This window comes from Helicoverpa armigera, chromosome 3 (assembly GCF_030705265.1).
Source record: "Helicoverpa armigera isolate CAAS_96S chromosome 3, ASM3070526v1, whole genome shotgun sequence".
NCBI classification, from domain to species: Eukaryota; Metazoa; Arthropoda; class Insecta; order Lepidoptera; family Noctuidae; genus Helicoverpa; species Helicoverpa armigera.
This window is the reverse complement of record NC_087122.1, coordinates 13,171,068-13,195,789: the sequence shown is the minus strand read 5'-3', so window position 1 is coordinate 13,195,789 and position 24,722 is coordinate 13,171,068. Positions and strand designations below refer to the sequence as shown.

General features: G+C 35.9%; 1 protein-coding gene across 2 annotated transcripts in view; it reads left to right on the top strand.

The window, feature by feature from the left end:
* The window catches only part of LOC110379308 (metabotropic glycine receptor), a 116,652-nt gene that overhangs the window by 75,969 nt on the left and 15,961 nt on the right, over positions 1-24,722 (top strand). For both annotated transcript variants that reach the window (XM_049836445.2, XM_064043379.1), the window contains exons 4-7: positions 1,731-1,854; positions 19,011-19,154; positions 21,777-21,977; positions 24,514-24,692. In XM_049836445.2, the coding sequence (XP_049692402.2) occupies positions 1,731-1,854; positions 19,011-19,154; positions 21,777-21,977; positions 24,514-24,692 (648 nt within the window). The remainder of the gene's footprint in view (positions 1-1,730; positions 1,855-19,010; positions 19,155-21,776; positions 21,978-24,513; positions 24,693-24,722) is intronic.

Below are 24,722 nucleotides of genomic sequence, written 5' to 3'. Positions count from 1 at the left end.
TCACAGGTACGAGGGTATAAATTTCATGGGTAATAAGTTACGGGAACAGCTGGTCGTAGAATATAAATAATATTATATGCGCAATTTTACTGACTAGCTAGATGGTTTATTGGTAACTAGTTGTGTGCCCCAGTTTCACCTATAGTATAACGATTGGCTACTACCATAACACATTTTTTACGTATAGTTTTTGGTCTTATAAAAGTCATATTAGATTTCCCAAAACTTGTCTAAAATTATAGCAACTAAACGGACTTGATATTCTTTCAATAAAGAACTAGATTCTTTTGTAGGTTTCCGATTCCAAACGAGCTCTTAAGGTATCTATTCTATACGTTTCCATCAAAACATATCATGGTAACATATTTTCTAAACCTCAAAAAATATTCTACGTCATTGAAGTCCCATAGAATCTTCTTTAGAAGTTACCTATACTAAAATCACGATTTCTACCATAAAACTCAACACATACAGACAAACTTTTCCATTTCACAAGGAAGTAAAGATAGATAGCAGCGAACTCACTCTCACGCCAAATGTCATATCATAAATCTTCAGCACATTATGATTCTAAACACGTTTCCCTTGATCCGCGACTCCGCCCGAATATCATTTGAAATCTAGCCAAGTTCGGTTTTGCACAATTAAACCCGGAAAGTTTTTGATAAAATTTTGAGTACTCGCACACTCAAAACTTTTAGTCGGCCGATTGTTTGGGCTCATTAAGTTACTGTGAAGATGAATGGTAATTTAAATTCAAATATTTTATTTCGGATTTCTCCATATTTATAGTGTTAGTATAACTTAGCCTAATGTTAGTATTAAATTAAAATCTTAAATAACATTTTAAGGTACATTGGCTTAATTGTATAAGTGTGATACGCATATTACAAAGATCAAGTACTTATAAGACAGACCTATATAAGACCGATTGAAAACTTAGCTTGGAATCAAGATTTTCGTAAAACATTGTTTGCCAACTATCGGCCGACTGTTTAGTCTACTGTGTGCAGAATTCTCTTAATTTAATTTCCTTAAACAAAATCGCAGCGGTTATAATGTGGTGCTTCACAAGTTATGGTCCTTGATAGCCTGGTTTTAGTGTCTGATGAGACTCTAATGAAGCCAGTTTTGTTTAAATGTTGTAGTTACAGTTGTTGTAATAGGTGTTTTATTGACTATGTTTTTTTTAATATTATCTTAGGAATGAATATGTTTAAGATAAAAAGAAGTTGTTCAAAGTAGGCTGGTATGCTTGAAAAATAGTATTTGATGAAGTCTTATAAGAAAATATAGGTCATAACTATATGCCTCCCCAAAGTAAGCCTTAACGAGCATAGTCTTTCTGACTTATTTAAAACCAGCTTCAGTATCATACCATTCCCGAGGGATCTAATTACTGAAACTGAATAAAAAGCCGCCGCTCGTAACCTTTGTTACTTTAATGTATAAGTTACAATATTTCAGAGTTTCTTCAATGCCGTTCAGTCAGTCATTCAGGAGTAAAAAAGTATTTAATAAAGATCTACAGTACCACATATGTAATAACTTCCCTGTCCCATGAGTCATATGTGATACACACTGATTGTCTTACTATTGTGTCTGCTTCGTGGACAGTGAAGTGGTTAAACTTTCCCATTTACACAAAATAATTTGTGATACCGTGACATCTAGGCACAATATACGTTTATTTAATTTCTATTTACTAATTATCTTATTTTCTTCACCAGAGGTACGAGCGGTATAGACATCGACCTACGAAGAGTGGACATCGATCAGTGTCCCATGAGGTCAGGATCCACGCAGCTGAACATCTTTGCTGGCACCGACAAATGCAAGAAGAAAACCACTGAGGTAAGTTAGTATAATGGAAATGTTTGACTAAGTCATTAAGGCGTTGTTCGTATTATAGGAATTTGACTAAAAGGACTTATTACTAAAACAAGTCTGAATATATTTAAAAAATATGTGAAAAATTATCAATCGATATAATGACTAACTAAACATTTAAAAAATCTAAGTTTGAAGTGCTACATAAATACTTTTATGTAGCACTTCAAACTTTGATTTCATAGAATGCCTTTTAGTCTATCTGTATAACACTGCAGGTATATGATGAGGGCAGATTCAAGATACACTTAGATATTCAGAGCCAACTTTACCATTCATTAACTTAAGAAAAGATCAAAGCAAATTAAAAACAGTTAAGTCTCGATTTAATTAAATAAGCAACGGTGCAAGTACCTCAAATGCCTTAATAAAATCTCAAATCTTACTTAAATACGACCAAAACTTAAATGCCTTTACAAGACTAGCTTATTTAAACGTTTAATATTTACCAAAGTCTTTGAACAACTGTTGATATTGTACGAATTAAATCTAATCTTCATCTTAAACTGTTAAAGAATAGAAACAATGAATTTTCAAAATTCAATGAATGCCTTTAGAAGCGTTCTTTTGATGATCTACAAAGGCTCAAGAATTAAAGATATAACGGGCTAGCATTATGTTTCGAATTTTAAGGCCCAGATTATTTATTAATTTTGAGGTCACTCGACAAAGGCTTAGTGTGCTTGAATTTTGCAGATACAAGGGTCATGAACTCAACGTACCTATAAAATCTAATGGCTTGTACCTTGGGTAGTCATTAATAGCCCATTTATGGAGAAAAGCTGTAGGCTATTGCTATTTCCATGACGTAGTTCATGGTGCTACGAGTAAATCTGCTGACGGAAGCTAGTTAGCAATAATAATGATGTAGCTATTAACTTTACTGCCTTAGTCTCCACAAAGGGTTCTTTCCAAGACCTAACGATTCCGATGAACTCCTACAAGTTGAGGGTCCAGACTACAGCACAAAAGCAAAGTTACCCGTGGTTTGTATACAGCCCAAAAGTTCTAATCATTTCGGGTCTTGCAAACTTGTTTCTATAGGTCCTGATAGAATAACGTCCACTAACAGTGTTGATTGAGAAGTACTTCTAAATAACTGTAGTCTGGCTTGTAACAATGTTGTTAATCGTATGCTTCGAAACTATAAACTCCAGAGTTTGGCTGTTGTTTGAACTTTGACGGATGAATGGTATGTACACCAGCATGAAAGGGGGCTGAAAATTATGATAGCCTCATTGATAAAATTGAACCAAAATATGCTTAAGATCGTAAGTAATAAGATCCACAATTGATTGTTGTTGTGAACACCCCTGGGTATCTCCTTGACGAAAAAATATCTAATGCAAAACATTTATCGGCCATCAATAGCTACAGTCACTTTAAGTTCCTCAAGGCTTGCAAAACTAAAACACTTAAGCAACGATACGATTCAGGAACACGCCAATCTTTATGACAAATTCAGGGCACTGATGAACCCGTGTTACTCCGGTAATTTATTCCTAATATGACAGAAAGCGGTACCTTCTCGCCTCCGAGCGGGTTTTTGGATTTATTATTCATGCTTTGGATACGCATGTAACATATTCTTAGCTTATTTTAGAAATTGATATTGTAATCATAATAAATCACTACTGTGTAAGACGTCTAGTGGAACCTACTTCTGCTGTAGGCGAAAAGTTTATCAATCTATCATACAAAATGTCTGTAGCTAGAGATTTAAATGAAATTGGCGTAAGACATGGTTAATATCCAGCATTAACATTATCCCAATTCTAAAGTCAAAATACATAGTTGCAGACAGAAGCTACCTTAGCATAGATTTATTAGATTAAACCTAATCCTGATTGTGCGAGCAAATCTCTTTGTTAGCTCGAGTATTCAAACAAGGGCCATTTAATAAAATAGTTCATGAATTTATTTTACAATAAAGCAATGAACTAGTCTCTCATAAAACAGTTTCTCGGTCAAAATATTAGCTGAAATTCTGTGTTTCCAAAAGATAAGTTAAATATTTATTTACCTCGACCGTTGAGGCTGTTTTGTTAGTAGTCAGACCATAGAGGTCGGGATTGAATCATTTTTTATTTTAGTAGGCAAAGGTTGGGTGAAAATCTGCTTGTTTAGGACCAGTAGTAAATGTTGTAGTGATAAATCGAAGGTAAGGGTTGCTACTTTACGGCCTTTTTATGTCTGATACCGAAACGTGAGAGAAGCGTCGTACTTCAATATTTGGATAAAAGGACCAAACTGTGCTTTAGACAATTTCTTGCGAGGTAAATGATGACGAAAACCTATATGATATTTTCTTGGTACTTAAGCAATAAGACAAAAGGAAAAGGTAATAGCTATATTTTCAATACATCCTTGGCTTTGAGCAATACTTGGAAGTAAAATAAGAAAATATCGACGATGACGAAAACTTACATGACAAATTCCTCGTATTTCATCAATAAAACTATAGCAAAAGGGAGCGGCTCTCTCAATACAAATATCAGTGTATTAGCTTTGAGCAAAACTAAAGTTAAGTTACAAAATATCAATGACATTGCAGAATTTTATTATTCTGTTCAGTACAGACCAGTGAAGCGTTACTTTCTTTGAGAATCCCAGAGTGGCCAATACTCAAAGATTTATAGAGTCTTCCAAGACCGCAGCTCAACAAAATTCTCGGAACACATCAATACGTCCGTCTGAACGTTTGTTGTTCAAACAGGGAGCATTGTGTGCGTCTGTGCATACTTCGCGTCCCGAAGTGGGCACTAGGGCTGCAAACCAAACATGCCATAAATAGGATTGAAGATACTGCTGCTCCTCAAATGGATGTCTCTAGTTTGTTTGTTTACAGCGCTAGTGTTTTGATTGTGGTATGAAGACTGGTCGTTGTGTCCTAGATTTGAAAACTTTGGTCTTTTTATACGTTGCGGTTGTTTGAAATAAGGACTTGTACATTAATTGGTGCTGGCAGCTTTTTAAATTCTAAGAAGAAGAAGGTAAACAAATTCGTGAAAAAAGAAAAAGTTCGCTTTTTAAAATGTAGTCGTTCCTCAAGGTTTACATGCAACTGAAGGCGATAAGGCCATAAATTACTTACAAGAAACTTACATAGGTAAGTGTAACGTAGCTCAAACCGAACCAAACTAAATTCGAAAAGGTGCAAAGGAAGGAACTTGTATTTTATCGGACTTTTCAAACTAGCGTCCCAATTTGTGCGACAGGCCATTTTTACATTTCATGTTTTGCACCTTGAATACATTTTGAAAGTTCCGTGTGTACGGTACATTGGAAATCATCCAGAGGTCGAAACTTTTTGAATTTTTAATACTCAAGTTACTAGAAAGTGCACCTGATACTAAAAGTGATGAGTTTTATTCCTAAAACTAACTTGTTTTTAGTTTAGTTTGTGCATATATTTTAGTTTTGAAATGTCTTGGAGTTGTTGTGGCAGTATCGTGAGATATAGCTGTTAGGGAACTTGTTTCTTTGTCAACAACTTGATTGAATTATTGTGTAAACAATTGTTTTTCTTGGTCATTTAGATTTATTTACACATCAAGATTTAGTTAACATCACGTTACCTTAGAAAGTCATGATAAATGATTAAAATTAAAGTCAGCAAGGAAATGGCATCAAAAGTTAAGAAAGTCGTGTTGTGTCCTAGTAATTCAATTTATTTATCATCAGCATAAACGTGTTTGTTTACACCAAATCATAATTGGTTAGTTTAACAATCTTGCACATGTCCTGACTATATAATATTTTACTTCTTACACAAACAATATTTCATACAATTTTCCATTCTCCAGAAAATATTTTGAAAACTTACAAATTCATGTATGCTAAGAAAGTAATACGCATTCAATCTAAGTGGAGCACTGACTTGCAGGTTCAATCTCTCGATGCGCTAACTTGAGCAGGTACACTCGAGGCCACACAATCGGATTAACAGCTATTGTATCTGAATCGCTTTCGCGTGTGCTCAACTGATGTATCGTATAGTATGATTGTGAATAGGATTGTTTGCAAATAAGAGATAGTTCTATTCTATTCTATTTTTGGTTATGGCAAATTGTCGATGTCGATATCAACGATTCTGCCACTGACGAGTGAAATGATAAGTCGTGATGCCAAACAAACAACTTTGGAGAAAAAATAATAATTTATAAGAGATAGTTGATAGAGAAATACGGGGATAGTGTTTTGTTGTCAAAAAAGAGGAATTAATCTAACTCTAGGGTATGAAAAAAAAAATACTTTTTTTTGTTTAAGAATAGCTTTTACCAGTGGTTTCACTCCTGAACCAAGGAATTACACGGATAAAAAGTCGCTTAAAATCTCCCTTGTTTTTATAAATTCATGTATGCTAAGAAAGTAATACGCATTCAATCTAAGTGGAACACTGACTGCAAGCAGGTTCAATCTCTCGATGCGCTAACTTGAGCAGGTACACTCGAGGCCACACAATCGGATTAACAGCTATTGTATCTGAATCGCCTTCGCGTGTGCTCAATCGTGTAGTATGATGGTGAATAGGATTGTTTGAAAATTAGAGATAGTTGATGGAAAAAGGTGGTGACAGTGTTTTGTTTTCAATTTGACAAAAGAAAATCCATCTCTTAGCAAAACTTAGCTTAAATTATTTGGTTTAAGACTAGCTTTTGCCAGCAGTTTTATTCTTGTCCCATGGAATCTTTGCGGATGAAAAGAAGCTTATAGCCTACTCCGACAAACGGATTCTATAATACTGAAAGATTTTTTTTATCGGATCTGTAGTTCCTGATATAATTACGTTGAAGTAAACAAACAAATTACTCTTCAGTTTTTATGACATTAGTACATAGTAAGCAAAACAATTGGCTTAAATATTACACGTGAAATGTAACACTGAACACCAACAATGTCCACAAAAATATCAAAGGACCAGGAAGAGCAACGAAAATCGATAGGGAAAAAGGTCTTATGGGATTAAGTACCCCTTGCTGAAATGCGTAAGGGATTACGTGAACAACACCACATGGTATCATATGATTTTCACTCACGGTTTTAGGGAAAAAAACAAGTGACGATCGATGGTGATAAGCTTGAGGCTAAAAAAGGTGATGGTATGACAAAAACAAAAGATGACCCATAAGGAAAGTAGAAGACCGTAGATTTAAACTAAAAGAGTTAATTTCACTTGCCTAGCCTCTTCCCAACTATGTTGGGTTTTACTTCCAGTCTAAACGGATGGAGCTGAGTTCCGGTGTTTTACATGGAGCGACTGCGTATCTGACCTCCTCAACCCAGTTTCCTGGGCAACCCGACACACTTTAATTTGATTACTCATATCATGCCTAGATCGACCCATCCACGGCCCGACCGAGACAAGCATTGCTTAACCTTATGGTCGATCGATACGTGCGACTTCTAGGATCGATACGTTAGACAAGATATCTTCCTAAACTAAAATTGCATGTTCTAATATAACCATAGTACTAAACATTCACCAAATAAAACAAAGACCTATCGATGCCGAACAAACTGAAAACCAATAAATCAACTGGAATAGAGTTCCACAAAATCGTGATGCATTATCCTTTTAACATACTACAAATCCGCTTAATTGGGACTGAAACCCGAAAACATTTCGAATGAACAGAGGATTTAATATTTTTAATCGGCTTTTCACAAATGAATGTCGATCAATTACAGTTCAAACATTCATTAAATATCTTGCTTCTGCTTTGTATGATGAAATTGGGAACTGAATCGTTTGTAGCTCTTTACTTTATTTACAGAGTGCATTTTTCAATTTTAAATATAATTTTGATGGTAATTTTTTCTTTTTTGTGTTGTATTGTATTTGTAGAGCAGCGCATATTGGGGAGAACTTACGTTTTTTTCGGTTTCACTGATTAACTATAAAATGACACTTAATAATCTGATAGTGAACGAAGCTAGATGAAGGTTGCTTATAATTTCTGCCAGATATTGCTTTCCGAGTCCTGTGAATCCAGAAGTTATACATAGTTTAACTGTCAGATTTCCCGATAGGCTATCAGGGAGTTTATGGATAACTGGTCATTAGGCTTAATGAAACGTTTAGTTTTCGTAAACATGGCCTCTGTTTAACGAATTAGTTCACATCAAAAAGAAAATGTCGGTTCTATTAATTGCGGTGCCCTTTCTTGCCTTGACCTTTAAAGGTCTTATTTGTTAAACAAACGTTTTAGTAAATTAATTAATTTAAGTATGTTGATGATGTAGTTATTAATCTGTGAATATTCAAATTGTTGGTAAAAGGTAAACAAGACTAAATATAAAGCTACATTTCTACACATGATTTATTTAAGTTTTTTTTTACTAATGTCACATTTTCACAATTAGTTGTAAAATACTTGGTACCAGCTTCCATCAACGGTTTCACCCCCGTCCCTTAAGAACTATTTCGCACACCCGGATAAAAATATAGCCCTGAAAAATATCCAATCGGTTCAGTGTTTCCTGATACAAGCGCGTACGAGCAAACTCTTCGGCTTTACAATATTAAGTGTAGATAATTATGACCATAAAAATATTAGGTATATTCATTTGTTGCCTACGCCTTTGATTAATTAATAAGCCTAAAATCAGAATACAGAACATTCAAAGAAATTAATTACTGCTAAAAATATAACGATTATAACTCAAGACTTACAAAAGTAAATATTTATTATTAATCTATGCTAAACTGTATTCATCCAAGCGTTTGAAGATGAGAAAATTAGCTTTGTCACTAATTAGCTCAAAGCCAATAGTTCCAGACTATCTTTTATTTATAAAAGAACAGCAAATACCAAGGATAAAGAAAACTAAAATAGAAAAAGTATTTTTAGTTTTATTTCTTAGCAATAAATACGTCTTTACGACTTTGTAAGGAAAGTCAGGTAATTGACCAAGATACTAATGGGATATAATTGATACTAAATGTACTATTAGTGTTTATTTTAGTGGGCTATAACATTACAGAAGTAATTTATAACCAAAATAAATTAGCTGGTTAATTTAGGTTAACTCTTTCTGAGAGGAATATCGAACTCTCGCTACGTACTTGAAAATAATATTATAGTATGTTTTCTTTCTTCACCACATTTTAATTAAACGTGACTCTTATCAACTCAAAATCAGGAGAATGCGATATTTATTTTCTCGAAAAATAACTTTACTTTGAAGATATTGGGACCACCTTGAAAAAGAAAGAATAATGCACAATTTTATGGTATCCTCACAAAGTACAAAGGCAAAAACAATAAACTCCTGAAACAAATTTTCAGCACAGTTTCTGCACAACCCCTGGCACTCATTTCTACCTCAATATACGGACTATAAAAAGTTGACCAACATAAAAAAAATATTCGCCACTAGTACCCACATGAGGACATTTACGCCAAAACACATCGGGTTGGTAATAAAAAACAAAGAAAAAAATTAATCGGAACGAATAGGTACATGGCTTGTTTTTGTTACTAACTTTTATTAGGATTTTTTTACGGTATACTGACATTCATATACGAAAACATATTATCATCATTACGATAACATTAACATAATAAATATACTTATCATATTTTGCACTGAAGAGTTAGTTATTCAATGACAGTAATTCTTAGGGTACATACGCACTATGCGGGTAGCCGCATTACGGCTAGCCGCGCGGCTGACCGCAGGATGTGGTTGCGAATGCGGCCAGCCGGATCGCGGGCAGCCGCATTCGCAACCGCAACGTGCGGTTGAAGAACCGTTGCGATTTGCGGTCATATCGATCCATTTCAAAGATGGACGTGGAAGAAGGTGCAGCCATTTACTACATTTACACACGTTACGTAAAGAAGAAAAAACAAAGAAAGAAGTACTGGGTGCATCCTTATTTGCAAACACGAGATGAGAGCAAGCATTTTGCAATATTTTTCGAAGAACTAAAAAGCAGTCACTCAATGGCGGGCAGCCGCAGACTGAACCGCACAGTGCGTATAGCAACCGTCCGGCTGGCCGTCACTCGGGCCGCAGCCCTCCGAGCGACCGGAGCGGTCTGCGGGTAGCCGCATCGCAGTGCGCATAGAAATGTATATTACGTACATAATTCTGCTTGCGGTCAGCCGCGCGGCTAGCCGTAATGCGGCTACCCGCATAGTGCGTATGAGCCCTTAGAGTTGGCAATTTTTTTTTATATAGAAATCTTGATAAAAAATTACAGTTTTCAATACCTGTCTCAGTTATCTGATCTTTGAATGTGTGTAACTGTGTACTACAATTCATCTTCATACTGATTTGTGAGCCCAAACAAACTATCGACCGTTTAAAAGTTTGTGGTGTGCTCTTAAGGAAAGATATGAAACGTCTCTTAAAAGCAAAAATAGAAAAAAATATTTTTGAGGTATTCACAAGAACTAAAGTCGCAGAAAATAGCTAGTACACACATTTATAGAAGGCTGTCAGCATCGAAGCACCAACGTTACTTAGCCGGAATTTTATGAGTACGACTTATATTTGTTACATGGCCCTGAAATAGCTAACATATAAACCTACGGAAAAAAGTATGTCAGTGACTCAGGATTGAGATGTACTTTACATAAATATTTTTCCTTGGTTATGTATAAATTGTAGTAGCCTAGTGGGTACAGAACCGACCTCTCTTAATTTGGGTTCGATTTCAGGTTAGGCAAGTACCAATGCAACTTTTGGACACCAATGACCTTGTTTCGGAGGGCACGTTAAACTGTAGGTACCGGGACCTACAGTTTGTCATTGTTGCATTAAACATGTTTGGCAGTCATTACGGGTATTGGGTTCCCCGGGTAACTGAGCAGGTCAGATAGGCAGTCACTGCTCGTAAAATACTGGTATTCAGCTGCATTCAGTTAGACTAGAAGCCGACCCACAACATAGTTGGGAAAAAGGTTAGGCAGATGGTTTTATATTAACCGCCCACACAAGTTCTTGAGAAAGGATCTACGATTGAACTTGCCTCTAGGTCTTCATTATATATGGAGGTCTGGATTTTGCAAATCGTCTTGTCAGCTATCTAGAACGATTGAATCGCTTATCTGCTTTTAAATTATGATAGGATAATTTTCTGAATACTTAATCAGCTTCTTCGGAAGATAAACGAATTGGGCATATTTGATTCGTCGACTATCCTTTTATTTAACCCCTGAACAACATTTTGCGTGATTTTCTGTAGGAGATGGAGTGCTTTATCAAGCACGACTTTTGGACGGTTAATCTCGGCTGTGACTGGCAGATAGTTGACAGTTGTTACACAGGTTTTCAAAAGCTATCTCTATTAAACAGTCTTGTTACCTGGTAACTGAGTTGTAATTGTCAGATAGGCAGTTGCGCCGTTGTTATATACTACGTCTATATACTCTGGTTAGCTAGCTATTGTTGATTAGTGTATCAGCTCCACACATATACAAACATACACACATTCACATTTTTATATACAAGCACAAATACTTCTCGGAACCGCGTCTACTTATTTTACGATAATGTATCGGGAGTCGAAATGCGTGGTTCATTTTGTTTATTTTCTACGTGACCAGGTTTCTCGAAGGGGAAGGGTCGCATGTGGCACTAGGCACCACTTGTACTGTATGTTTGTCGTGAGACTTTGACGTTCTAAAGAGGAATGGTAAAGAGTGAACCACGTCTTTGATTTTACAAATATTTTCAGGTTTCAAAAATAGATAATGTCAAGTAACTGATTATTCTATATTATTAATTTCAACCTTGATTGGTGGGAACTCAAAAGATCGAGAGGTGTGGGGACAAAATGGGGAGTTCTTTGCCCAACAGTGGGTCAATACAGGCTAAGAAAATAAAATGCACTGTTAGCGCTGGATAGGGCTTTTTATACCACATGTATAGCAAAGATTTTACTTTTATTTAAATGAAAACGTTACTTATTTTTGCGCAAGTGCAAAAAAGTCTCGAAACTACACTTCTGGACACATCTATTGGCCCACCTTGTATTTTCAGTTTCGTTTGATCCTAGCTAAATTTTTATATTAGGTCGAGCAAAAGGTTTTTATGCAGTTTTGATCCTTGCACATTCACAATTTCATTCAATAGTCTTTTTTTGAATTTCGAATACAGAATTTAAAGAAACAAGAGACAATTTGGAGCCTGCTTGTTGATATCAAACAATCGATTACTAAGAAAACTTGGTTTTATTGGTTTACTTGGTTACTTATTCTTGAAAAAGTGATTGATATCTTTGGTTTTGCAACAAACATTACTTATTCTTAACATTAAGGTGAGGTTTTCTCAATAATCTATGGATACTTCACCTGAAGTCGCCGCCCAAGACGTGGCACTTATTCAGGCTGGACACAGCCAAAGAAACGTGAGTGCTCAACTTAATTTAAGTCGATTTGCGGTCCGAAATGTTTATCGGAGGTACCTAGAGACTGGCGGCTTTGTTCGTCACCAAGGAAGGCCACGATGTCGGGTCACAACTGAAAGGCAGGATCGATTCATCGTGACGACCAGTTTGAGAAATCGTCACCTTACCTCCATTGAGATACAAAAACAACTTCGCGACTTCCACGGGGTATCTGTGAGTGCTCGAACTGTTCGGAGAAGTTTAAAAGAACACGTTATGGTACCACACAAGCCAGCTAATGGGCCCAAACTAACGAGAGCCCACCGAACAGCGCGCCTTCATTTCGCACGCAGTCATTAAAATTGGACACAGCAAGATTGGAGCCGTGTAATCTTTTCTGATGAGTCTAAAATTGTGTTACATGGCAATGATGGAAGGAAGAAGGTCTACCGACGTAAGGGAGAGCGTTTCGCACAATGCTGCTTTGAAGAGAGGGTTGCTTATGGCGGTGGCTCAAGGACTGTCTGGGCCGGTATATCCGCGAGCGGCAGAACTCAACTTGAGGTTGTTACAGGACCACGGCTGCCAACATTAAATGCTGAAAGGTACATTCGTGAGTACTTAGGACCTCACGTGATACCATACGCGGACTATGTGGGCCCAAATTTCCTTTTTATGCATGATAATGCAAGAGCCCATGCGGCCGGCATCGTCAGGGAATATCTTCGGGATGTGAATATCACAGTTATGGACTGGCCAGCCAGAAGCCCAGACATGAACACCATTGAGCACATGTGGGACGAGCTAAAATGAGGTGTTAGGGCTCGTCAGCCAGTTGCCCAGACGATGCAGGAGTTTAAAACTGCCATAGAAGAGGAATGGGAGATGATCCCTCAAAACTTCATAGAGCGGTTGATAAACTCTATGTCTAATCGTATGAGAGCTGTGGTAGATGCCCATGGAGGCAACACACGTTATTAAATTAAACCTTTATTTGATAAAACATGTTTTTTATTCAAAAATCAATTGCCTTTAACAAGGCACATATCCGACTTGTTAGGCGTAGCTCCATGTCGTATGGTATTCTGAATTCAAATTTAAAACAATACGATCGAAAAAGAAGGTAAAATGTATCAGGTTTAAAACTGCATCAACAGTTTTTGTTCAATCTAGCAATTATATTTCGGAAGGAGCCATCGAAACCTAAACTCTAAGGTGGGCCAATAGATGTGTCCAGAAGTGTATAATATTATTTCTATGCCAAAACATATTCAGTTTTTTCTTCCATTACGATCCAACCTACTTCTGAAGGATCATGAAAAACATTGTTGGATCTGTCTCGTCAAATTGTGACGTCTGTCCCGCTGTTTGTCCCTCGTATTTTGTTACCCGACTTAGTGCAAAACTGTTTGCTCACATACCTACTTTTGTTTATGTAGCAGGAAGTTTAGTTTGTAGGGGTTTTTTGGAAATGACTAATTTTAAAAAATCTTCCGTTATTTTTTTTTCTTTGCGATTGTAGATTTCGTTGTAAGATTTTGGTTCATTCTTAACAAAGACCAAGTGATAGCATTGTATTAAAGGTAGTTTTAATGCCTTTTTTTTTGCAAAATCAACCGTCTGTATTTAAAGCCTCAAGTAAGTCACAATAACAAAATTAACTGTCTCAACTTGAGTTACAACAATGACATAAAAAGCTGACACAATCTGTATTTTAATACCAAATCAATAACGTATAAAGATACCAAAGTGAGTACGTTTTATGTCACACCATAACTCTGGAATAGAAGGATCGATTTCCATATAACTTTGACGCGACACACGTCGATACACGCGTCACTTTAAACCAGCTCCCAGTATTGCCAGATTCAATAAATCGATGATTGACGAACAAGCTATTGAATTGTCTGAATAAATGCTTGTGGTTGTAGGTTTGTCTGTTTGAATAAGAATTGTGATTGATGTGGTGACTTTTTGAATAATACCGGGAGATATTACCAGCTTCAGAATAATAATACGAGATACTTACCTACGAGTCATCTGGCGATTTGGATAATCATGCCTACTTTTAATTTTGACTTCCAAATAATAAGCAGCAAGTCTTTTCTTCGAGATGAAGATTCTGTTTAAATATCGAGATCACAGTGGAAAGTTATTCCTCTCAAAATATTTAAATATCAAAATACTGGCATGAAATATTTAAGGAAAAGCTAACAAAGGTGTTTTCAGAAGTACTGCAAAAGAACAATTTCACAAAGCATCGTAAAATTCAGGTTTTCTCAGAAAATGAAGCCACATAATACATATACATTGCATAAGTACCTACACGGAAATAAATATAATAGACATTTCTAACAAACACCAATTTCGCATCAAGCCAGCAACACGTAATCTTTTATTCCATTGGCTCAGTATGATGCCGTGTCTCCGTAGACCTTCGTCTAGCATTTATTTTATATCCAAAACTTGTTCTAACATAAAAACAGATATTCAGCCAATACTCGGTTTGCTAAGAAAATATGTGCGAAAAAATAAACGTAAGGAAAATGATGTCTTTACGTGAACTCTTGTATAAAAGTATGGATTGTCAAATATTTGTGCACGTGCTTGAATATATTATGTTATAGAGATATTGATCAGAGCAAAGCTATTGGAAATATGTATTACTGTTTCCCGTGGTCTCGTTCGCATCCAGAAACAGCCAAGGAAAAAGATCGTACTAAGATACTTTACCTGATTGATATCAATCAGACGATTAACTTATAAACCACAACATTACCTGTGGCAACGATTTTGTTTTTTCTTTGTCAGTACTAAAACGCAATGAGTCGATTGTAGCAAAATCTTTCAGTATAAAAATAGCTGGGTCTTATATAAATTGATTATTATCTTTTACTCGTCTTTTACCGATGGAATATCTCATTTTACATAGCCATATGATTTAATAATGAGATGTAGCTCGTGGCTAAGTAACAGCCACGAGGGGTCAATCTATCATAAGATTAAGCAACGTTTTACCTTCCATTTTCCATCGTATGACAAAATGTCAATTCCCACAAAAATCCCAAAGGATTGAAAGATCACCAAGAGTTGTAAGATTTGCTACTATATGTAACCCTGTCCTATGAGAGTTTTATAAATAGCTCCGAATGTTGCCACTCAACCCTTTGCGAGGGTCAAATCGTTAGCGAAACATGAATGATTACAACCTTTTCCAGACCTTGGAAGGTATATACGGACTTTTTGAGGATAGTAACATTTGATAAGTTGCGAGGTATTGTACAATAACTATTAAAAGGTCACAAAATAGGCTCCGAAGACTGGTATCTGAACTCATAAGAAGTTAAACTTACATTAACTGAGCATATTTTTCTTTGAAAGACAGATTAAGATAAGGAGCTTTTATTAAAGTCAAAATTACAAAGTTAGTTCTCTCGAATAGGCAATCCGATTGGTGGAAGAAATTCTCTCAGGATATGGGCGAAACCGTGGCGAACAGCTATACATAATACTATAAAATAACATAGTGAAACAGATACTCAAACCAAAATCTTCACAATAAAAAAATGAGAGCTTCATATATTTACCTAGTTCTACATACCTTCAGCTCGCTAGACTGGAGTCTAACCATTTATAGAACCACTCGAATATATCGAAGGCTAAGTCAGACCAGTCAGAAGTCACGTTCTAACGCTTTGGATATCTGCCGAAGTATCGATGGCGTACGAGTGTCGGATTTTAGAGGATACGTCTACGTGAAGAATGTAATGTAATAGCGTTGATATGAAATAATATTCGGTGAACAGTTTTACTGTTGTATTAGAGAAATTAATGTACGATTTTTTATTTTGACCTGCTTTAGCTTTTAACAATCTATTCTATGATTTTGACGATAAGAATTTAAACAAGATCTAGCCTATGCCAGCGGATTCACATAGGTCACGTGAGAACTACTCTATCTAAAATTGAAGTAAACGGTCTATCTAAAGTTGAAATAAACAAAAAAGAATCGGTAAGTTTGGAAAGCTAATCAATTGATTCTAACCAATAAAATTGTTAACGTCATTTTTTATACAAATGTCGTTTTTAGACGACCAAGACTTAAAAAACACAAACTTACGAAATAAAACAATCACAGCTCAATGTTTTTAATCGGACTCAAATATCGTCTCGATTCTTTTAAATCGACAAAATCTCATTATCTTAATCTGATATCGATTCCATTTTGGTGCTCATTTTAAATTAAAATATCGAGTGACAGTATCCGTAATCTACATAATAGTGACGATCCCAGTCGAGATTTGTAACTGTGACTAGGTACCATATGAGTATTAGTGTTCTTTATATCGGAATATCGGAACAGTTATCATATGTACTTTCATTTCTTACGATCATTATGTAACTACGTGGTTGGAAAGTTCTACTGCTAAGCATATATGGAATCTTTTACATGAGATTTTTTAATAGTTTGTATTTAAGCCTAGAATAAATAATAGTTCTCATACCTCCTAAAGTCGTCATCCACGGTGTCTGAAACTAAAAACCTACAGAACAGTTTTTTACGCAGTATATAGCCACAGATAGATACTGCCTAATGATAAAGGTTTAGGTTAGCTTACACACACTGTTTGTATGTTTGTTGCACGTGGACGCAGCCTGGTCGGACCGCTAGTCAATTATTTGACACCGCTAGAGTCAACCTTCGCGAGTAAAGGTTTGGATAAACTGCTACTGTTTTATTCACACAATACCTGTTATTCCTCGTATTTCTAATCGCGTAGTTATACCGAACCGTGAGTGTTAGAAATTCTAGGAATTGTCATCCATTTTTAGTGCTACTTTCAGTCAGAAACATTTTAAATTGGTGTTCAGTGAGATATCGGATCTAAATCGATACCTACTGTAATCTTGCAGTTTTTTCTCTGACTCAGTTTCAAGAGCAAACTGGAAAGTTTTGATTGCATAAATTCTGTAAACATATACATAAAATATGGTATGTGTCCAGTCGTTTTAGTTTTATTAGCATGATGCAACTTGAGATTTCGAAAAAAAAAAAACAGCAAAACAAAAAGATTAACAACCTTAAGGTCCATTTACGAAATACCATTTCTATAGGCAGGACATGATTGGTCGGATGAAACAATATCTCTTGCTGTACCCCACCCCAAGGGGCCCGTTTTTATAAAAAGTGGTCCTTTCATCCATTCCGTGTAGGCATAGGGTTATATCTTTGTCATCTATTGGTCCTTCGAGACGGACAAGCTGTTATTTGTAGTTATCCGTTTTTGTATAAAAATATTTTGGTTGCTGATGTATAGTGCTTCTGCGATGTGATTTATTTGAAAGTATAAAATATCGAAATGGGAAAAATATAGGTAGTAGTATTTAAGTTAATTCCTTCGTATTTTATTATTAGAAAAAAGAGAAATTGTATGATTCTAGTATGTTTTCATGAAAATTTTTATATGTATCCTTTTTACATTTCAGTGTTCAGTGTTAAGTAAAAACATGTGAACTTTTAAATTTTCATGTCCATCGTGTTTGCTTTTAAAGTACCATCACAGTTGACAGGAATAGATTTATACCTGTTGTTTATGGAGCCATTAAATTAAAAAAAAAAACGTCCGTTATTTCTGTCCGAACAAAATACCTGATGCAAATAGTGGTAACATTTTTTTGATAGCCATGTCGTAAATTGAGATGTTCGGTTAAATTATGGGGGGAAATTGAAAAAGTGATAAATAAATAAATATCGGGACATGAAAGGTATCCCCTTTTCGCACATGGTTGGTCAATATACAGTATGAAATGTAACTTTGATACAAGACACCTATTTTGGCTCGTGTTTATTTTATCTTTTACCTGAAATGTTCCAAGATCAATAATTTCAAAGAAAAGACGAAATCCAAGATTTCGCAACATAACTCGACAGTAAATCTATACTAATATTATAAAGCTGAAGAGTTTGTTTGTTTGTTTGTTTCAACGCGCTAATCTCAGGAACTACTGGTCCGATTTGAACAATTCTTTCGGTGTTAGATAGCCCATTTATTGAGGAAGGCTATAGGCCGGTTTTTATCTGGGTTCGTGCAGAGGTTCCCACGGGATGCGGGTGAAACCGCTGGCAGAATCTAGTACAAAATATCGATCTAAAACTTCAAGGTTATATTAAATTAAGAAGAGGATTTCACAGAAAGGTGATTTCAGCTCAAACTTGTTCATGTAGAAATTTTTAACTAACACAATCTAGATTGTATTACAGACTTATTCCAGGAAAATGTAAATTAAAAGGGCTTCCAAGAATCCAGGGTTTATAATTTTGTCTTTGTCAGTAGATGAAGTAAGAGCAATCTTGCCTGAAGCTAAATTAACAGGAGCAAATTTTTTATTTATTATTTTTCATAGGCGTACCTACGTTATTTCAATACAGTAGGTACCTAATACTAAACTAAATTGAAGATCTCATATTTCATTGAAGACACTATCTCATATCTATTACAAGACGATGTGGACTACCATTCATCGGTCTATAAGGTAATGGAATAGAGACTGCATCTGTGTCTGTGCACATGTTTGTGCACTATAATGTCCTGAGCAACGGGCTGATCTTCTTAAAGAGAACAGTCGTCTTGACCGGCAATCCGTGTGGACACCATTATTCAAGGAGTTATTGATTCAGGCGTTACTTTGCGGAAATCCATGACAATAGATGTTAATTTCATAAGACAATAATGTTCTAACTTATATATCAATGCAATAAATGTTATCTTTGTTCTAGTGCGTCCCAGTCCCCGGATTAGGGTTTCGTCGCGGCTCCTATCGATGCGTGTGTCGGAGAGGGTTCTACTTCCCCAACACTACGGCTGACAACCGGTACTACAATGGAAGCGATATTGAGGAGGAATATGAAAAACATTTATTGGTAAGTGCAGTGTATATTTTGTATAGTCATTTAGTTCTGCTCGCGTACCCGTTTAGTAACTTAGCATGAAAGTGCAGACAGACAGAGAGAGATTCCTAATTTAACATTTATAAAAAAGGTATGATATTTTGACAGCACCATTATCCTAGGTAACAGAGTGTTAACCACTTCCTAAATACCACGCGATAAAAGAGGAAAGAGAGAGAGAGAAAAAAAATATCACCATGTTGAACGAGTGAAATTAAAGTGCGCGTGGAATTTTCAGTCTTTTACTTAAGAGGCCAAACTAGCAAAACGTAAATGTTAGGAATATTATAGCCCAATAAAGTAACACATGTAATGAGTCTCACATGAAATGTAAAAGTACTTAAATAGTAAATGGGTAAGAAACGTAGGATAAATAAAGTAAAACCTCATAGTAATTTTTATTTTACACGAGTACCTATTTACACAAAAGAGCATCAAAAATTGTTACCAGTACATTTTTAAACAAGAAATATTTAGCTGGAAAAATTATATTATTATTACGAAGGTTTATGAAGCTAGTAACTTTCAACACTTTATTAAAATAATGAATCCCCGTGGCCGCTGTTTAATCGTCCAATTTATTCACAATTCTAGCTAAACAAACGGTTATCTTTTGTTTCTTTTTGGGTAAAATATTATGTGTTAACGCTCGGTTATGAATGTACTTTTTAAAAAAGTTTGCAAGTTTGATGGTTTAGGGAAATTAAACTCTTTTGCAAAAAAAGCGGGCACCTATGCGAAATCTTAGTTTTAAGGACTTTACGTGTATTTCAAAGGGTTTTAATGATTGTGATATGTTTTTAGCATCAAAAGAGTTAGCCGAGCATGCGTGAGATTGTATTCTAAATTTGAATTTTGTACAATTGCTAAGAAATTGGTTAAACCTTGTTTTGGACTAATTGCTGGCAGAAACTTCGTCGGTGTTTTGAAAAGTTTTTGAATTGATTTTCAGGAAAATGATAATGCAGTTTTAATTAATGATTAATGTACTTTTTTGTTAGATAAACACATTTTTGAAAAACTATGCGTATTTGATAAAATTTTCACCTGCTCTAAATGGGCTATACTGATGATTGATGGCAATGTTAAAAGTTTCGGTATTTTAGTGTAAAGCGTTCTATTGTTTAGATATTGTACCCACGTGTTTTAAAATATCGCTTTTTCATAAATAAACACTATCTAGAGGAGTATCAGTACTTTGAGCTGCGACAAAACCAATTTGAAGTAAGCAGTGCCGATCACAACTCGTCTCCTATCGGACTTTGACATTTAAAAAATACCAAATTTTGTGATTAATGTTAAAATTAACCACATGAAAAAAGATGAGGAAGGTTAAAGCTATCTAAAAAGTCAAATTATTGCCGCGTTGAAGCTCTCGATAACTCCATAGGTATCGGGTTACTAAACGACAATTTAGCTGAAAGGGAGTCGAGAATTCAAAATTATTGGCCAAACGTACGTTTCTTAAGAAATGAGCAGATAGCCAATTATTGTTATGATTTAAGGAGGAAAGTGCTGTAGATGCCAGAAAATCTCGGTACAGGCAAGTTTATTTAATAAAATGTCCGTGGGATGAAAACACGCCATTTGAACGCTCAGACTCATAGATCTTTAGAGGTCTACGGAGTTTCCCAAGAGACGAGGTTGTTTAAAAATCAGTGATAACGAGACCTTAAGGCCTCGTGCTCACAGTCTATGCGCTATTTTCTGTATTTTGTAGAATTTCAAGACTTTTAAAAATGTCAAAGTCTGATAGGAGACGAGTTGTGATCGGAACTGTTAACTTTAAATTGGTTTTGTCGCAGCCCAAAGTATTGATATCCCTCTAAATTGTGTTTATTTACGAGAAAGGGATATTTTAAACCATGTGGATACAATATCTAAACAATAGAACACTTTACACAAAACTACCGAAACATTTAACATTGCCATCAATCATCAGTATAGCCCATTTAGAGCAGGTGAAAATTTTATCAAATTCGCATTGTTTTTCAAAAATGTTTTGATGTAACAAAAAAGTACATTAATCATTAATTAAAACTGCATTATCATTTTCCTGAAAATCAATTCAAAAACTTTTCAAAACACCGACGAACTTTCTGCCAGCAATTAGTCCAAAACAAGGTTTAACCAATTTCTTAGCAATTGTACAAAATTCAAATTTAGAATACACTCTCACGCATGCTCGGCTAACTCTTTTGATGCTAGAAACATATTACAATCATTAAAACCCTTTCAAATACACGTAAAGTCCTTAAAACTAAGATTTCGCATAGGTGCCCGCTTTTTTTGCAAAAGAGTGTATTTTCATTTTATTTAAAGTTAGACAATAAAGAACTGGAAAATGCTTTACACTATTAATCTCGTGTATGGACTAAAGACTGAAATGAATTAATATAATGCCTGTCATTTCATCATCATGGGTCATGATTACTAGAGTCAGTATGTTACCCATCTAGCAGAAGAACGAAAACTATGTAGATTAAAATCGCTACATCCGGAAGACGCCCACAGCTGGACAAAGGCCTCCCAGAAGCAGGGGGTCCATACTCACCACGCTGGGTGGATTTAAATAACACATTCTTTTGTTACCAGCTCCAACGAAGCCTCTACTCCATTCCCGAGGCCTTCGAGTGTCTCCCCTGCGCCGAAGGTTGTGAAGCCTGTATAGACGGGTCCCCGTGTGTGGCAGCCCTGAACTGGGTCGTGAGGACCACGATCTTTGCGCTGGCGTGCCTGGTGATATCGTGTCTGCCGTTCATCGTGTACTTTACTATTAAGTATGGACATGTGAGGGTAAGTGTTCTTTGAAAATTAATACTAATTTTAAAGGTATTTTTAAGTGGAAGTTTTAATATTGTAAGGGGTGTCTCCGGGAGTGTTTTCGAATTTAGGAAATTTTTCAGTTATGCAATTATTTTTTGTCTCAAAAAATTTTTCCTATTTAGGAGTATTTCATTCCTAAAAAAAGAAGAAGTAATATTATGTCATTTCGAATCATTCCATCAATAGACATATTTGCTTGGCGCTGTCCCCGAATCAAAGCAATATTCGATCGAGATTTTCGTGAGCCATCACTAATTGTTCCCAACGCGTTCCTCAGAGCAATCACGTCAAAAGGAAAAACTTATTATGATTCTGGCATTGACGGATAGCTTCGGCTTATAGCTTCCATGATTGATCCACTGTCCCGCCCCCCTCGTCTAACTAAGAAATAAGGGGAGAACTATCGATGGTCTCCTATTTTTTGAGAGGGGAAATCCGTTTGAGTATCAGGATCCTGGTGAATGTTTCTAACAAACCCGCAAACCGGCAGGTTTAGAGGATCCTTAACTAAAAGAGTCCCATCGATGGATACCTGATGGAGAAGTGGCTATATGGCAATCAAAAAGACCACAACAATCTAGTTTTAGATGCTAGTAATTCCAATCCTTACGACCGCTGAAAATACTTTGTAACATTTGTAAACTTCGAAATAACTAGCAACACTGTGTTAGAGAAAATTGTTGACTCTGTACATTTGAGAAGTGCTCGGTTTAAAGCTCTGGCAGACATGGATTTATTGTAGCCGTTACATTTACATACTAGTTTGTAATAATTTACTCAACAACAAACTGTAACAACTTTGTATTGCTACGTTTACTACCGTGTCTTCAAAATGAGGATTTATAATACTTTGTGTACCTGTTGGCAGTTTGGAACAAAGTCAAGTTTCGGAAGTATGTGTTGTTCCGTCATCTCTTTGTGTATTGAAATACAGTTGAATATTCCTATGTTACACTTACATAAATAAGAGTTATGAAAATCTTGACTGTGCTAATAGGACCAGTTCACTCTTAAGAAAGTTAAGCTGGTCCTTTGATACGCTATGGACCAAATACATGTACTACGCAAGTACGCATAACCCGACACCCTGTCATTGAAACCTCAAAGGTGCCTTCAAGCAATAACACAGTAAGTTATCAACTAAACCGACGTAATTAGTATTCACAATGTTTGCGAACCTGCTCAATCAATATCTTGAGATTTAGCTGTTATGTACATTATCATACTAAATAAACATATTTCAGTGAGTTTACTTGATTATGTTGCAAACAGAATTTTGACGAATCTCCTGCTAAATTGATTTACACAACTATGCTAGTTTCGTATTCTCTTTGTACCCAATTTCCGCGAATACTTCGAAAACTTCGCGATAAGAATTAAATGAACTGCACGCAATGCCGATGCGCTAATCATGCCGTCAGTCTAACTGTCTCGGACTGTCAGTGGCTAATAATGGAAAATGCAAGAAACAATTTTTAATTGGAGTTAGCAGACACTTACAACACTTTGTTTTTGCCAAAAATGGTGCAAAAACTCGCTTAACTTCAGGAAAAAGACTATCAAGTAATATTTTAGACAGAAACAGCCACGCTATTAGCCTCCTAAAGTTTTAGGAACCACACTAAATGTTGCAAATCTCACGCCCATTCTGAACATTCACAACTACTTTTACAACCTCTGTGGTCTATTCTATCGCGAAAACAACGTACCTAGACAAAAATTATGATTGTACTAACAATGGTTCCGAGTCGTATATTTTTGGGCTATCTACTACCGAATTCCTTTGTAGATACCAGTTGGAACTGTAGTCAGTTTTGACCTTGCATGTTTGAGACTGGAATTGCAGTTTTTGCTGTGAATTTAGTAGGTATCGAAGTTTTATTTGATGAAGACAATGCAAGTGTTTCTGGAACTTTTTATCTAGTTCCGCAAGAATATGTATGACCTTTTTGGAAAAAGATTTCTTGCTTTGAGGAAATGAAAATGTAAATGTGTTTTGTTCCAATAACAGAGGGTCAATAAAACAAACCGATATTAATTGTCATTCATTGCGACAAGCGGTACTTTTTCCGCGTATTTTTTGCGCCTATATTTCCTGAACCATCCATCATAACAGGCGATCGATCATACATACGCACGTTGTCAACACAACTTGAAGTACGTATACTGTCTACTGCAGAAACTTTTCGAGTACAATTTTCTGTACATATTTATTTTTTATACAACTTTTGGAGCTCGAAGATGGTTTGAGGACTTTCGGGTTTTTTGTGAAGTGGGAAGGTGAGTAGGTAAGATTCGCCGAACAAAATATACCTGCAGAGTAGACTTAGCTGTAATAGGAATAGACCTGACTGCAACCATCGCCATCCATTTTTTTTTTGTTTTTTTTTTTAGTATGATATCGTCAATGTAGCGTGAGAGAGTGTCTTACTTAGTAACTCTTCTACGGTAACTCTTTCATAAACCCATCAGTTCCACAAAATTTATTTTCATCATTCTTTCTCAGGTGGTGAGAGCAGCCAGTCCAGCCCTCCTCAGGGTCATAGTTTTGGGAGCTCTCCTCATCTACTGCACCACACTAGTCATGTATGGAAGACCCACAGTCCTGACCTGTACTGCCAGGGTCTGGCTGCGGGAAGTTGGGTTCTGTCTCACGTATGGAGCTCTCATGTTGAAGACTTGGAGGTAAGAAGATTGGCATTTGACAGTAAAATA